This window comes from Callithrix jacchus, chromosome 9 (assembly GCF_049354715.1).
Source record: "Callithrix jacchus isolate 240 chromosome 9, calJac240_pri, whole genome shotgun sequence".
NCBI classification, from domain to species: domain Eukaryota; kingdom Metazoa; phylum Chordata; class Mammalia; order Primates; family Cebidae; genus Callithrix; species Callithrix jacchus.
This window is the reverse complement of record NC_133510.1, coordinates 115,870,012-115,886,310: the sequence shown is the minus strand read 5'-3', so window position 1 is coordinate 115,886,310 and position 16,299 is coordinate 115,870,012. Positions and strand designations below refer to the sequence as shown.

Genomic DNA, 16,299 nt, shown 5'->3' with positions numbered 1-16,299 from the left:
CCAAACATTACATGTCATGTATCCACCATTACAGCATCATGCAGAATAGTATTGAGGTAGGACATGCGACTCAGCTCCAGAGGTGGGGCTTGACTCTGGACCAGATTGAAGACTGGCTGACATGCAGGGCAGCAGCATGAACAGTGTACTTATTCCCTGGCAATGACCCAGAAGTTCCCATCCTTTTACCAGAAATTTCTGAATAACCTGTGCTTTAATTTGCATGTACTGAAAAGTGGGTGTGAATGTGACTGCAGGACTGCCCTGAGGTGCTGCTCTCCACGCACTGCCTATGGGTGACCCTGCTCTGCAGGGGCAGTCATGGAGCTGTAACCCTCCTGCCTCAATAAACCTTTTTCTTCCTCCTCCAGTTCACCCTTGAATTTACTTCCTGGACAAAGGCAAGAAGCTTTCCTGGGGGTGCTCCAGTTTGAGGGCTCCCCTGCCCTGCAACACAAAATCCCCTGTGCGTCATCTATTCAACCCTTTCTGAGTTCGAGCTTCCTTCTTTCCTCATACATGTGTTCAACACTATAAATTTCCCTCTAAACACTACTTTCACTAGTCTCACACTTTTTGATAGGCTGCTTTTTCATTTTAATTTAATTCAAAATGTATTTATTTATTTTGCAGAGGCAGGGTCTCACTCTGTTGCCCAGGCTGGGGTGCAGTGGCACACTCTCAGCTGACTGCAGCCTTGACCTCCCGGACTCAGGTGATCCTTCCACCTCAGCCTCCCAAATAGCTGGGACTACAGGTGCATGCCACTATGCCTGGCTAATTTTTGTATTTTTTGTAGAGACGGGGTTTCACCACGTGGCCCAATCTGGTCTCGAATTCCTGGGCTCAAGCGATCCGTCTGCCTTAGCCTCCCAAAGTGTTTGGATTATAGGCAGGTGCTCCTGAGCCTGGCCCAAAATATTTTAACATTTCTCTTGAGACGTCATCCTTACCCCGTGTGTTATTTAGGTGTGTTCTCCAATCTCCATATATTTTGGAATTTTTCAGCTATCTTTTTTTAAAATTGATTTCTTTTTTAATTGCATTGTAATAAAGAGCATGCTTTGTATGACATACCTCTGTTGAAATTTGTTAGTGTGTTTTCTAACCCAGAATGTGGTATGTCTTGGTGAATGTTCCATGTGAGTTTGAGAAGAACGCGTTTCCTGTTGTTGTTGGATGAAATATTTTGTAAATGCCAACTCTCTTACAACCCCTCTTAGCCAGATTATTCATGAACTGGCACTCCCCATTTCTACTGTATAAGACGTTGACTTCTGCCTAAGACGCAATGTCGCCATGGGGTGGGGTGCTGTCTTTCCCCTACTCACTTTACTTACAGTTGAGGATTCTCGCTGCTCTGTATGCGAGTCATTAGGCCAAGTATGACAAGGCAAACTAGTCCTGCAATGATTCATCTTTAGTAAAAATGGGAGACTGGAGAGATGTTATGTTTCAAAAACCATGGTGCACCTGTTGTTAGAGTCTAGTCTTGCCTAATGTTTTTCAATATTTATTATTTTCTAGAGTTTGGACCGAATTCTAATTTTTCTTGGCTACAAGTCTCCAAAATAGTGTTTTCCATTCTTCCTTCTTTTCTCCCCACTTTCCCTAATTTGGAGTCACTGAAAACCGAGTTGTGCTTTCTCTTGAGACATCTTTCTTCCCCCATGTGTTATTTAGAGGTGTGTTCTTTAATCTCCGTATATTTCGGAATTTTCCAGCTATCTTTTTTTATTGATTTTTATTGATTGAGAAAGCCCTGAGAACTGAAGCTAGACAACTTAAACTTCAGAAGAAAAACAACAACATATTTACATACATAGCCACTTTCACACCTGTCTACTGGCGTGAGTGATGTGGCTTACGTCTTCATTTTCCAGGATTGTTCTTTGGTTTGTTGTTGTTGTTCTCTCCGCCCCCCCCCCCCGCCCATTTTCTCTTAATAGGATGAGAAACTTTACAACCTCCTAAAAATGAGCTTTCTTAATAACTCCGGAGCTACTCCTCTAGTAATAAACCATCCTAGCTATGAGAGATCAGACGAAACCTGAGACCAGAGACTCATTTTCTTCTAAAATGCTTTCTCCAAAAGATTTAAGAAAAGAAAAGGGTGGAAATGGGAAAGGAAAATATCTTGGGACCCCAAAATCATGATGCTAAAGGGAAAAATCAAGCTGGGAATTGCTCAGGGCAAACCTGCCCCCATCCTGTTCAAAGTCACCCCTCTGCTCACTAAGATCAATGCATATCTGATTGCCTCCTTTGGAGAGGCTCATCAGAAACTCAGAAGAATGCAACTATTTGTCTCTTAATCTGCCTGTGACTTGGAAGGCCACTCCCCACTTTGAGTTGTTTCACCGTTCCAGCCCAACCAATGTTCGTCTTACATATGTTGATTGACATCTCATGTCTCCCCAAAATGTATAAAACCAAACTGTGCTCTGACTGCCTTGGGGACATGTCGGCAGGACCTCCTGAGGCTGTGTCATGGGTTGGCATCCTCCACCTTGGCAAAATAAACTTTCTAAACTAACTGAAGAAAATAAAATAAAAAATTCTGGCTAGGAGCGGTGACTCATGCCTGTAATTTCGAAGGTAGAGGCAGGAGACTCACTTGAGCTCAGGAGTTTGAGACTAGCCTGGGCATCAGAGAGACCCTGTCTCTAAATACATAAATAAGACTTTATTTGTGCCAGTAGTGAGACCCTGTCTCTAAATAAATACATATAAGATTTCGTTTGCTCCCAAATGGCAGTTGCAGTTGTTAAATATCTTTGTTTATATATATATATGTATATATATATATATATATATATATATATATGTGTATATGTGTATATGTATATGTATAAAACAAATGAGTGTAAAGATTGCTGTCCTTAGAAAACCAACATCGAATTCTTTGGAAAGATGCAATAAAGGCAAGCATTGCATAGAATTAGCTAAGAGTGACTGCAAAAGATTGAGAAAATAAGTTGCAACAGATCCACTCATGCCCCGGATTATGCCCTCATGTATAAAGCAGGTGGCTTTAAATTATTGTTTCCTTTAAAGGAAAAGAAACAGGAAATTATAGACCACTCATTCTTGTGCTTTGAGAGAAAGATAGTGCAGGACTCCAGTCAGGGAGCCTGCCCCAGCAAAAAGGTCTCAGTCTTCAAGTAATGAATAGGAAACAAAGGCGCATTTGTGGGTGTCGCAGCCTAGAGAATCATGATGCTTTGATGTCTACCTGTGTAGTCAGGGAACCGAAAAGGGAAAGAGACTTACTCAACGTCACACAGCAGATATGAACAAGAGCCAAACATAAGATACCTCTTTTTGTTTTTTTTCTGAGGTGGAGTCTCGCTCTGTTGCCCAGGCTGGAGTGCAGTTTCACAGTCTCGGCTCACTGCAACCTCTGCCTCCCGGATTCAAGTGATTCTCCTGCCTCAGACTTCCAAGTAGTTGGGATTACAGGCATCTGCCAGCACGCTGGCTAATTTTTTGTACTTTTAGTAGAGATGAGGTTTTTCCATGTTGGCCAGGCTGGTCTTGAACTGCCTACCTTATGAACTGCCCTCCTTGGCCTCCCAAAGTGCTGGGATTATAGGCGTGAGCTACTACGCCTGGTCAAAAGATACCTCTACATGCACACTTTTGCTTTCATGATGGTGTCGTTAAAAATATATTATTTCTTTATTTGAGATGGAGTTTCATTCTTGTTACCCAGACTGGAGTGCAATGGTGCAATCTTAGCTCACTGCAACCTCTGCCTCCCAGGTTCAAGTTATTCTCCTGCCTCAGTCTCCCAAGTAGCTGGGATTACAGGTGCCTGCCACCACGCTTGGCTTTTTGTATTTTTAGTAGATACAGGGTTTCACCATGTTGGCCAGACTAGTCTTGAACTTCTGACCTCATGATCCACCTGCCTGGCCTCCCAAAGTGCTGGAATTACAGGCATGAGCCCCCACTCCCAGCTAAAAATTATTTTCAACTATGAATACATAATAGTTGTATGTATTTATGGGGTGCATGCAATATTTGGGACACAGGCATATGATGTGTCATGATCACATCAGGGTAACTGGGGTGTCCGTCACTTCGAATGGCTTGCTTAACCTCATCAAGCCGATATCCCTGACAGATCTGATTGAGCTGAGCAGGGGTCAGCCTGGCAGGTTTCAGAGCATTGAGTGTTTAATCCACCTGGCCGCAAGCCCAGCCTTGATTGGGCCTGCACTGCCTTCAACAGGAACCAGCAGTCCTGTGACCCCTTTTGCTTGCCTCCACTTTGTCAGACCTGATGGGAGACCAGACCTCAGCAACTTGGTCTTGCCCCTGACTCCTACTCAGAATAAATGTCTCTAGTTGTTGGCTGAATTTCTGTGGGCACCAGCAGGAAAGTCTGCTCCCATCTGTGCTCCCATCTACCTTGGAGATCTGATTTCTGCCTCACCTGAACGTCACCCACTTTCAGCTCCAATATCCTGTGTTCAACCAATGCCAGTTCAAAAGCACTTTCCGCTGATGCAAGCTGTGTGAGGGAGAGCAAGTTTAGGGGCTGGCAAGTGAAGGTGGCATTTGTCAAGTCCCTACTATGTGCCAGGGACTCTCGATGGACTGTACCATTGACATCTCTCAGCAACTCTGAAATATTTATTACTGTCCCCATTTTCCAGATGAGGAAACTGATACTCAGTGAGGCTAGATGACTTGGCCAAGGTCCCATAGCTAGAAAGTAACAGTCCAGATTTGAATGCTGGACTTAATTAAAATTTCGGCTGGTGTTCTTTTCAGGGCAGATGCTTCCCACCACACCATATTGCCTCTCACAGACAGTTTTATTTCAATGGGGTCAGCCAGGAGTCAGGCAGAGGGCACATAATTAGCTAGGTCAGGTGTACTAATATTTATGAAAATTTTCCTCCTGTATATTCATCTTAGTCTGTTAGGCATGTCCACACAATGAATGAAGATCAACCAGTTCAAGGATGGAAATTGGGCTTCATTTTAGCCGCCACCCATGACTGACTGGTGGTGGCTGCCTGCAACACTGTGTTGAAAGGGACTCAGAGGCTGCTTGTAGGTTGTGTAGGAAAGATGCCGTATTGATTAGTAATGTCTGCCAGGAGCACAGGGAGAATGGCGAGTGTCTCCAGCGGTTCCTGTGAAGGGTGTGTGGACCTAATTAGCACCTCTCTCCACCTAGTGGCAGCTAGCTAAATTGCCACTGGGAAAAACTGATCAACTTTTTGGGTAGTGGTTTTCAAAGTCATGATGAAGGTATCCAAGCCTATAATCCCAGCACTTTGGGAGGCCGAGGAGGGTGGATCACGAGGTCAAGAGATCAAGACCATCCTGGTCAACATGGTGAAACCCCCATCTCTACTAAAAAAAAATACAAAAAATTAGCCGGGCATGGTGGCACGTGCCTGTAGTCCCAGCTACTCAGGAGGCTGAGGCAGGAGAATTGCTTGAACCCAGGAGGTGGAGGTTGTGGTGAGCCGAGATCACGCCATTGCACTCCAACCTGGGTAACAAGAGCGAAACTCTGTCTCAAAAGAAAAAAAAAAAAAGAAAAGAAAAGAAGGTATCAACACAAGGTATCAAATCACAAGGTATCAACCAGGAAAGTCTTTCTTTCTTTCTTCTTCCGTTTGTTTCTCTTTCTTTCCTTTCTTCTTCTTTCTTTCTTTAAGGCTGAGATCTTGCATGATCTCGGCTCACTGCAACATCCACCTCCCAAGTTCAAGTGATTCTCCTGCCTCAGCCTCCTGAGTAGCTGGGACTACAGGTGCACACCACCATGTCTGGTGAATTTTTGTATTTTTAGTAGACATGGGGTTTCACCATGTTGGCCAGGCTGGTCTCGAACTCCTGACCTCAGGTGATCCACCCACCTCGGCCTCCCAAAGTGCTGGGATTACAGGAGTGAGCCACTGTGCCTGGCCAGAAAATATTTTCAACTATACACCTTGTCCTTGGGGTTTAGCAGAATCTGTGGGGAGGTGTGGGGAGCATGGGTAGTTAGAAAAGAAATCTCTCAAGTGAGACTAACATGCCAGCTTCTGCTTTTGTGGGCACAGAAAGGAAATAGTCTCAAAAGAGAATTCTCTGTGGGATAGAATTGGTATCTCCTTCTGGAAGTAACCAATGTTACTGATAAATTGCTTAAGCACTTTTGGGATGGATTATAGTGTGATTAAGAATTCTTCCAGAGGCCAGATGTGATGACTCACACCTGTAATCCCAGCACTTTGGGAGGCCAAGGCAGGTGGATCACCTGAGGTCAAGAGTTCGAGACCAGCCTGGCCAACTTGGTGAAACCTTCTCTCTACTAAAAATACAAAAATTAGCCAGGTGTGGTGGCAGGCACCTGTAATCCCAGCTATTCAGGAGACTGAGGCAGGAGAATCACTTGAACCCAGAAGGTGGAGGTTGCAGTGAGCTGAGATGGAACCACTGCACTCCAGCCTGAGCATCAGAGGGAGACTCCATCTCAAAAAAAAAAAAATTCTTCTGGAAACTTAGTTACTCAGTTCACCTTCAGAACTATTAGGAATCTCCAATGAGAGACTGATTATAGGTTGGAAGGTGCTAGAATGCAAGGGAGGCATTTGATGGCTCATGCTCATCAGTCAGTTAAGAACACCACACTCTGGGGGTCCAACAATCCATCTCCTTTCCTTTATTGCCTTTTTGAAGCTTGGACATGGCATTTTCTTCTCTAGGCCTTGGTTTCTTCATCTGCCTAAAACGTGAGTTGATTGAACTAGATGCTGGCTCAATTTTATGTTCTTTTTTAGCTTTGACAATGTCTGATTCTGCAATAACTTGAGACTTTTCCCAGGTCTTGTAGCAGGAGGAGGAGGATGAAGATGCTGCCTTTCTGTTTGGTGGGTACCAGCAAAAAGTATTCTTCTAAAAGGGTTTGGAGTCAGTCATGTTACCTTAAGCCCACCTGCCCAAGAAAAAATCCACCAGAAAGCAAACTCCTCGTGCACAGGGAACACATCTGTCTCCAGTGCCTGCAACATAGTAGATGCTCATTAAATACTGACTATCAGAGTAGCACATGTCCTGGTGGGGAGGAAGACTTTGCTGAAACCAGAAAGGAAAAATGCAGCCCACTCATTTTCCTGGATGTTTCTACTTTATTTTTGGCTACATCACCACAAAGAAAGATGCTGGGTGGACGTGCATGCACCGGAGGATGTGAGTGTATTCTAGGAGGGGAGGCGGTTACATTTGTCGGGGAGAGCGTGCACCCAGACGAGGGGCACCGTGAGCTTGCTGCATGCTGATTTCAGCGCCTACACCAGCATCAGGCTTGGGCGACACAGCCAGCATGCTGCCTCCTAAGGGGAAACTGTGGGAGGGAGGTGGGCTGAGGGTAGGTGCCACCAGGGACTAATGGGGAAAGACAGGGTCAAAAGGAAAGATGGCGGCCAGGAAGCGGTTGGCCACCTTGGGGAAGACGAAAAGCTTGATGTTTAGAAGATGGTTATTCAAGGCAAGAAATGAGTCCTCCCATGAATTGTGCAGGGAGCTGAGGGTGGAGGGCGTTGAAAAGTTAAGAGATGTGATTTGGCATGAGTATCTGTCTGATGCTTCTGTAGAGAATGTTGGGGGGTTGGGATGACTTGGGGTGGTTTTCATGAGGGAAGACTTCATCGAAATTGGGAAAAATCAAACCTTTCTCACGGGGCACTGAAGACTGCCTGACTTCAACCTCAAATTTGTAATGTTTGCCCACATTGCCTTTTACCCCTTTTTAAAATAATTTTTTTTTTTAGTTAGTAAAAGATTGATGATGAACCCAAAGCCTCTGACGTCAGAGCCTGTCACTCTACTGTTTCATAGCCATGATGTTATTTGATTCTCCCAGGAAGCTCAGGAAAGACTGTGAAGGGGACAGAGAGACAGACGAAGAGAGAAAGACGGGAGGTGGTTTTGAGTAAGAGACAGGATGCAAGACAGTCGATGAAACGGGGTCAAAGAGCATCGGGGGAGGGGCGTAGCGTGTCATCTACATACGAGCAGAGAAAGGAGAAAGGCTGGAGGTTTTGGATGAGGCTCCTTCAGACCCATATGCCCTGGTCTTCTAAATGCCTCCTGTGCCCACCTGGGGAGCCTGTGGATGAGAGAGCCCCTCTATGGGCATCTACACAGCTCGAGGGATGCTGCCGTGCACCCAGAGCAGTGCCAGCCACTGGCCCGAGGCCTGGGAACGTTTGGCTCTGCCAACAGAAGTGGGCCACTTAAAAAGCATGGGCCCAAATGGAACCTCAGGTTTGGGCCAGTTTCTCAGTTTCCTGGTCAGGCTGGTGGCAGGAGGTGAAGAGGTTAGGCTGGGTTAAGATATACTTTTTTGCTGTGTTACTGCTTGAGAGAGAGAGAGAGAGAAAGGCAAAGGGGAGAGAGGCAGGGAGAGAAAGAAGAGGGGAGAGGCTGAGAAAGGGAGAATCTACTGTGATGAAAGTTAGGGAAAGAAGAGGGAGGAGGAGAAAAGGCGACAGAGGAAGGGTTTTTTGCTGTTGTTTTTGTTTTGCTAGGAAGCACGCAGGTGACATTCGGAAAGAGGAGTGTTCAGGCCCCTCGGTGAATTCTGCGCCTTTGTGTCTCGGTGCACTTGAAACCGGCCGGGGGAGGGGGTGTCCCCGAACACAGTGGTCCGTTTTCCCGGCAGTCAGGGTGTGTGTCTCAGGGGGCAGTGGGAGCCTGGAGCCTCTGTTTCTGCCCCAATGCTTGTCCTCACAGCATTGTCCGGGTCTGCTGACAACTGAGGGTACACAGAGACACGACACAGGGAATGAAAGGGTGTGTGTGTGTGTGTGCGTGTGCGTGTGCAAGGCCAGGAGGGTCTAAAAAGTCCTAAATGATGAACCTTTGTAATTTACCCAAACTAAGGGGTTATTAAATGAGCAACCTCTTTGTAAACATCTCCCCATCCCCATCCCCACTGCTCCATCCCAGGGACCAGAGAGGAGCTGTATTCAGAGCCCGCATCCCAGCATCAGGGAGGAGGGAGTCTTTGGCAGCAGTGCCCAACATGACGGGGGCTCAAAGGCAGGCTCAGGGAGAGCAGCAGGGGATGGAGGGAGGTAGGCATAGAGAAGAGAGACCAGGGTGCGGTGGGCAGCTGGGGCAGACTTGGGGGGGGACCTGGGCATGGGGCAGGACATGGAGTTGGGGACCTGGGCACTAGCCTAATCGCTTGACACATGGTTCTCATTCTGTAGCTGGTGCCAGCGCTCGATCTTCTTGTCTTTATTTTTCAGACACTCGTACCAGTGTTTTAAGCGCTCTCCCTTGGCCGAGATCCCCAGCTGGCAGCCTCCTGGAGGATAAATGGGAAGATAGAAGCAGGTGGTCAGAATAGAGGTCATTCTAGACCTAAATGTGTAGTTGGGGAAAAAACTGCACCATGCAGTGACTCCCAGCAACTTGGGATCCAGTCTCTATAGAGAGTTGTTGTTATAATGCTGTTGTTGTTTTTGTTATTACTACTGCTGGCCTTCTCCGCTTCAAGAACCTGCAATGGTTCCCTACTGTTGCACTGAGTCAAAACTCCACTGTCTATTTTTAAATAGACAGTGAAGTATTTCTACAATCCACCACTCTACTCATTGAAACTTATCTCCACTACTTCTAGGAACTCGCCATCTATTTCCAAACAGTTTCATCATTCTGCTCAATTCTGTCTTTGCCCCTTAGCTCAGGGTCTGCCCCTTGCCTAGGATCCCCACCCCTCACACCCACTTCATCTTTAATTGATTTTCTTCTTCATGATTTGGAGAGGGACTAAAAAATTAAACCTTTATCCTGGACATGCAAATAAATTAAGAAGAATTATTTTGCACCTTGCTTTCTGCAGAGAACGCACATCTCTCCTATGATTTAATTACTCCACTCGAGGTGATTTGTTTAACAAATAATCAAGTTTTGTAAGCTGTTTCATGTGAAGACATCCCAAAATCGGACCGAGGTCAGGACCGTGGGTCTCAATTTAGCATTTGAACAATGTGGTTGCCAAAAGAAAAGGAGTGACCTAAACTCTCCATGGCCCTGAATAAGGCTCTCCTGTTCTGGGGAGGACAGAGGAGGCCATTTTCTCTGGAGTTAAGAACACTCACCGATGTAATCATTGGACTTGCCGATGTCATAGTCCCAGACCGAGATGTCCAGTGACTTCTTTGCCAGGTCACTATGTTTGATGTCATAGAAAAACTCCTGGACACAACAGAGGAAGACATATGAGTAAGAGCCCTCTGAGCCCTCAGCACTGGGAGCTAAGATGCCGAGTCCTAGGGGTCATGGGCCAAGGAGAAGTCTTTGAGCTGGCATTCTGGGAGCAAGGAAGTCTTCTGGCTGTGATCCTCTGCCCCGGGTTCAGTGATCCCCTTCCGACAAACATTCTGTGTAACAAAGCACTGTCATCCTCTTTTCAGTGAATTTTGCACTTGAAATTGGGAAGGCTGGTGAGGTTTTTCTAATAGAGCTCAAGCTTCCTTGTAGGCGAATGGCCATGAACTCAGTCCTACCCCTCCAGCTTCTTAAGGGGCTTCTCCTTTTTTATTGGTTAGGAATTAAAAGTAGTTGAACTGGCTGGGTGCGGTGGCTCACACCTGTAATCCCAGCACTTTAGGAGGCTGAGGTGGGCAGATCATTTGAGGCCAGGAGTTTGAGACCAGCCTGATCAACATGGTGAAACCCCATCTCTACAAAAAATACAAAAATTAGCCAGGCATGGTGGTGGGCGCCTGTAATTGCAGCTACTGGGGAAGCTGGGGAAGGAGAATCACTTGAACCTAGGAGGCAGAGGTTACAGCGAGCCGAGATCATGCCACTGCACTCCAGCCTGGGCCACAGAGCAAGACTCTGTCATAAAAAAAAGAAATAAAAAATAAATAAATAAAATAATTGAAGCAGACTGAGTACATATGTTCCCAGACAATCTGATTTTTTAAAAACTAGCTTTTCTGCCTAATTATAAAATTCATTTATGTTCATTGTTAAAACAAGAAAGCCCCCCAAATTACGTGTAATCCAACTACCTAAGAATAACCACTATTGACATTCCCCCGCATGTGTTTACAGGGATGGATAAATTTTTTTGTTAATTAAGTAATGCTGAATATACAGTATTGTCACTTCCTTTTTTCCATTTACAACTTAGGGCATAACCAACTTAGCACGTTCTCAAATATTTTTTCTACATCATCATTTAAAATGGCTGCATTTAATGGCTATGTGGCTATACCAAAATCTAATCCTTAACAGTTGGGTGTTCAGGTTATGTCCAATTTTTCACTATCATAAAAAATACCATAAAAGTCACCCTTGTAGCAGCCAGGTGTGGTGGCTCATGCCAAAATCCCATCACTTTGAGAGGCCAAAGCTGGGTAGATCTCTTGAGTCCTGGAGTTCGAGACCGGCCTGGAGTTTGAAACCAGCCTGGCAAACATAGTGAAACCCAGTCTCTACTGCGAATGCAAAAAGTTAGCCAGGCATGGTGGTGGACACCTGTAATCCCAGCTACTTGGGAGGCTGAGGCAGGAGAATTGTTTGAGCCCAGAAGGTGGAGGTTGCAGTGGGCTGAGATTGTACCAACTGCCCTGCAGCCTGGATAACAGAGAAAGATCCTGTCTCAAAAAAAAAAAAAATCTCCCTTGAAGTTAAATCATTACATACATTTTTAAAAAGTCACCCTTGCAGATAAATCATTATGTACATCCATGAATATTTACTTAGAATAAATTCTGACAAGTGAATGAGTTTGTAAAATTTTAAGATGGTGAATAGTGGCTACACTGTGATGCCATGTGTGAACCATGAGAAAGCTGGTTACACATATACTTGTGTATATGTGTAACACATATACTTGTGTATATGTGTAACACATATGCTTTGCATACGTATAAACATCTCAAACATGGATAATATATTTGCTTCATAAGAAATGAAGTAGGTACCAAGAAGGCTGGGGTAGGAGGGGGGCTGTAATTGGATAGCCTCTTGCGCTTTCTGAATTTTGAAATATGTGACTGCACTACCTGTTCCCCAAATAAGTAGAATTTAACTTTTAACATTGGACAGTTTTGAAAGTGTTTTGACAAACTTTCCTTCAGAGATTGTTTTCTCTCCAGTAGTGTGTGCATTTTCCCACATGCTCACTGATGCTGAGGACCAACATTTAAAAATATTTTTGCATCCGTTTGTTATGTGATATGGTGTCTGGTCTTGATTTATGGCTAATGCATTTATTAGGATTTCATGTTTTGTGACTCGCTCAGATTCCAGGAGAGTGTAGGGCAGGACAGCTATAAATGGCTCCTTACTCCAAACCCATGACATGAATTAGGAAATCAGGGGTTCAGCTGAAAAAGGAGCCTGGGAAGGAAGGGCTGAACTCACTGGTCAATGATGACTCTGAGCTCTGTTTGCATGGCACATTCCCCACGTGGGTGCATATGCGTGTATGTTTTTCATTTTTTTCTTTTTCTTTTTTTTTTGAGACAGAGTTTTGCTCTGTCACCAGGCTGGAGTGCATACAGTGGCACGATCTCAGCTCACTGCAACCTCCACCTCTGGGGTTCAAGCGATTCTCCTGCCTCAGCCTCCCGAGTAGCTGAGACTATAGGTGCGCACCACCACACCCAGCTACTTTTTGTATTTTTGGTAAAGACAGGGTTTCGCCATGTTGTCTAAGATGGTCTCGATCTCTTCATGTCATGATCTGCTGGCCCCAGCCTCCCAAAGTGCTGGGATTACAGGCATAAGCCACCACGACCGGCCACCTTCTTTATTATTTTTTTTTTCTAAAGTAAGCAATACTAAACCTATTGCACTATAATTTCACTTCCCCACTTTGCAATATGTGATGAAAATCAACATTAGCCAGCTCCGACCCAACATTGGATCTCAGAAGCAGGGAAGAGAAAGGAGATTAAGTGGGTAGAAAAGCACCCAGGGCTGCCCCAGGCAGACATGGAGGGTAGAACATGGACTTATTCCTGCTCTGGGCATGGACAAGGGATGTGGCTCTGGGCTCAGAGCTGGAATCTAATGGCACTTCTTTCTCTTTTTAGGTCTAGATCAGAACCATACATGTGAGTTATATTAGAACGCATTTATTCTTCCACTTTTTCCTCCATTCAACCCTTCATTAATTTCACAGATATTTCTGGACTCCTAGTGTCTGACAGACTTGTCCACAGAGAATTGAAATCCAGATGGGCAGTGTGAGCTGGGGGGATGCACAGAGTCTGAAAACATAGAGGAAGCACATCTGCAGGAGGAAATTCTGCAAGACCGTAGCAGTGAGAATGGAGAGGAAGGAGCATATTCGATGGGTGTCTGAACAGTTTCAGCAGGACTTGATGCACTGATGGACATGAGGAGTGAAGGACAGGGCAGTGCCAACGGGTTGGATGGTAAAGAGCATTGCTGTTCCTATTTATTCCCTCGAATTCCAGTATTACAGGCCACTTGAGTTGGTGAAGACGTTGGAGACAAGTTAGTTAAATCTCTTCCCAAACACTGCTTGCTTCCTCCCTATGACATTCCTCATCTGTAGGCTTTTGTCTTATGCTTGATTTCTTCCAGTGACAAGGAACTCATTCCCTCTTCTTTAGATAATTCAATCTGATCTATCACAGAAAGTGTTTTTTTTTTTTTATGTAACTTACAACCTTCTAGTAGGAATTTGTGCCTCTCCAACACAGTGAATATCCCAGCGCATGACAAAGAACGGGGAAGCCTTACCTCATTAAATTCGGGATTCAAGGTTTTCTTTTTAATTTGAGTCTTGTGTTTGGCCTTCTTTCCCATGTCCGGTTTCAGCCAGCTGGGAGGAGACACAAGTTGCTGTTACGGATGATGTTTAATGAGTAAGAACAGCCTCTTGACCCCAAAGCCTCCTTCTTTATCAGGACGAATTGATGAATACGTCAGAAAGGGAATCAACATTGACGATGACCAATGTGCATTAGAGCATCTGCTTGGTACCAGGCACTTGACTGGGCACCTTAGGTATGTGTAATCCTCACATGACCCTAGGCAGTAGAACCACAACCACTCAGTTTACAGACCCAGAAACTGAGATCCAGAGAGGTTGAGTGTGCCCTAGCTCACACAGCTGGCACCGAATCCAGATGTTGCATCTGGAGTCTGTGTTCTTAGTGTGCTCACTTTCTCCTCATAAATCAAATTGATGGCCATGCCTGGTGGTGCCTGACATTTTACCATCTATCCCACCTTAGGCTGTCCCCATTCCCTGGAGAGATGCTGGGTGTGTGCACAGAAAGCGGGGGGATGCCAATCTGATTATTGTTACTCCACTGCTCAAAACTATGCACTGGATTCTTTTTTAACTCGGGAGAGTTCAAAATCCTTCATGTGGCTTTAAGACCCTATGTGGTTGGGTTTCTGCTCCATCCCAGTCTAACCTTATGCCATCCTCCTCACCCCACTCCTTGCTCCTCCTTTCCACCCAAGGGCCTTTGAGCAAACTGTTTCTTCTGCCTATAGGGCTCTTTTCTAGTGAGGCATAATGTCTGGCACATAGTAGATACTCATTTTCTGGGTGAGGCTGGATGTAGTGGCTCATGCCTGTAATCTCTGCACTTTGGGAGGCCGAAGCGGGAGGCTTACTTGAGCCTAGGAGTTCCAGACCAGCCTTGGCAACATAACGAGAGCCTGTCTCTATAAAAAATAACAAAAATAAGCTGGCACAGTGGTGCATGCCTGCAGTCCCAGGTGCTCATGAGGATGAGGTAGAAGGGTCTCTTGAGCCCTGGAGTTTGAGGCTGCAGTGAGCTATGATCACACCACTGAACTATAGCCTGGGCAACAGAGCGAGACCCTGTCTCTTAGAAAAAAAAGAGAGAGAACAAAACCCAAACCAAACCAAACAAAATATGTCCTGGGTGAGTAAAACTCCTGTTTTAGGAGTTTAGGTTGGGACGTTTGGATTCTGATTCAGGTTGTCACCAGCTGAGCAACTTTAAACAAGAGCGTAACTTTGCTGTGCCTCCGTTTCTTGACCTGTAAAGAAGGCAAACATTTTACTCTCATCTACAGAACTGGTTTTGAGGATAATTTTTAAGAAGAGACAAAAGGAGGAATTAAAAGTTAGCTAAGCAAAAGTAATGGGTAGTTAGTTCTTTTAAAAAATCTTTATTTGGCTGGGCACGGTGGCTCACACCTGTAAAATCCCAGCACTTTGGGAGGCCGAGGTGGGTGGATCATGAGGTCAGGAATTCAAGACCAGCCTGGCTGTAGGGCTGAACAGGGTTGTGGGGTGTTCCTTATGCTGTGCTAAGGCACAGGATTTGAGAAATAAAGAGACAGGACACAGAAGTACAAGGAAAATGCAGCTAGGCTTGGGGGGCACGCCATCTATGAGTGGAGTTAGGCGAGGCTTTGAATGTTCAGAAGCCTGAGTATTTATTATGTATAGGTTAGGGGGAAGGGCAGTGAGTGAAATTATCTTTAAGGATAGTGCTAGGGTTGTGAGCAATAAAACAAGGGGTCTACCTCCATTAGGTCACCTAGGCTAGGAGGTGGATTGTGCACAGCAAGGGGCCCATTTCCATTAAGGCAAGGGCCATGTGCGGTAAGGGGTCCACCCCCATTAGGTCACTGAGGCTTGAAGGTGGGTCATGCGCAGTGAAGAGGGTGCAGTGTGCAATACGTCTATTTATGGGCAAACTACTTCTAAAAAGATTTTTGGGGGGATGCTTTAAGTTACACAGTAGTGACAGAGCTGTTAGGGTTACTGCCACCTGCTGGCAGCTTCCAGTGAGTTTTATGGGAAGATAATTTCCGAGCAGCACAGTAGCAAGAGCTGATAAAGTTCACAGTCACCAAGGTAGATTGCCGGGCTAAGGGCAGCCTTCCACAAGAACTGGAGCAAGGTCCTACAACTCCTTTTTTGGGAAGAGTGGCTCTTGCCTCAAGCCTGACATACAGCGGGTATCTTTACGGTACCAAATGCTGCCGCCTGGGCCATGGATTCTTGTCCTGGTATAACGGTTTTTCCCTTAAATTATGCTCTGCACTGTGTTTGCTCTAGGCATTCCTCTGATTATAAGCTGCTTATTTCTTAATTCATGCTTTGTACTGTGTCCACTCTAGGCATTCCTCCGATTATGAACTAAGATATAATTATATATATATATATATGTAAGGAAATATTTCTTAGGCACTTATACTATTAACTATTATATAATTATATAGAGAGGATTATATAAAGGAATTCTTCAAGCCCTAATTCTGCAAACTAATATATAATTATATAAAGGATTATAT

General features: G+C 45.2%; 1 protein-coding gene across 17 annotated transcripts in view; it reads right to left on the bottom strand.

Annotated features, from left to right (window-relative positions):
- Nucleotides 1-7,119: 7,119 nt before the first annotated feature.
- The window catches only part of RPH3A (rabphilin 3A), a 341,396-nt gene continuing 332,216 nt past the window's right edge, over nt 7,120-16,299 (bottom strand). For all 17 annotated transcript variants that reach the window (XM_078337362.1, XM_078337365.1, XM_078337364.1 and 14 more), the window contains 3 exons: nt 13,753-13,834; nt 10,122-10,218; nt 7,120-9,325 (listed from right to left, as the gene is read on the bottom strand). In XM_078337362.1, coding sequence (XP_078193488.1) covers nt 9,195-9,325; nt 10,122-10,218; nt 13,753-13,834 — 310 coding nt within the window. In that variant the 3' untranslated portion in view covers nt 7,120-9,194. The remainder of the gene's footprint in view (nt 9,326-10,121; nt 10,219-13,752; nt 13,835-16,299) is intronic.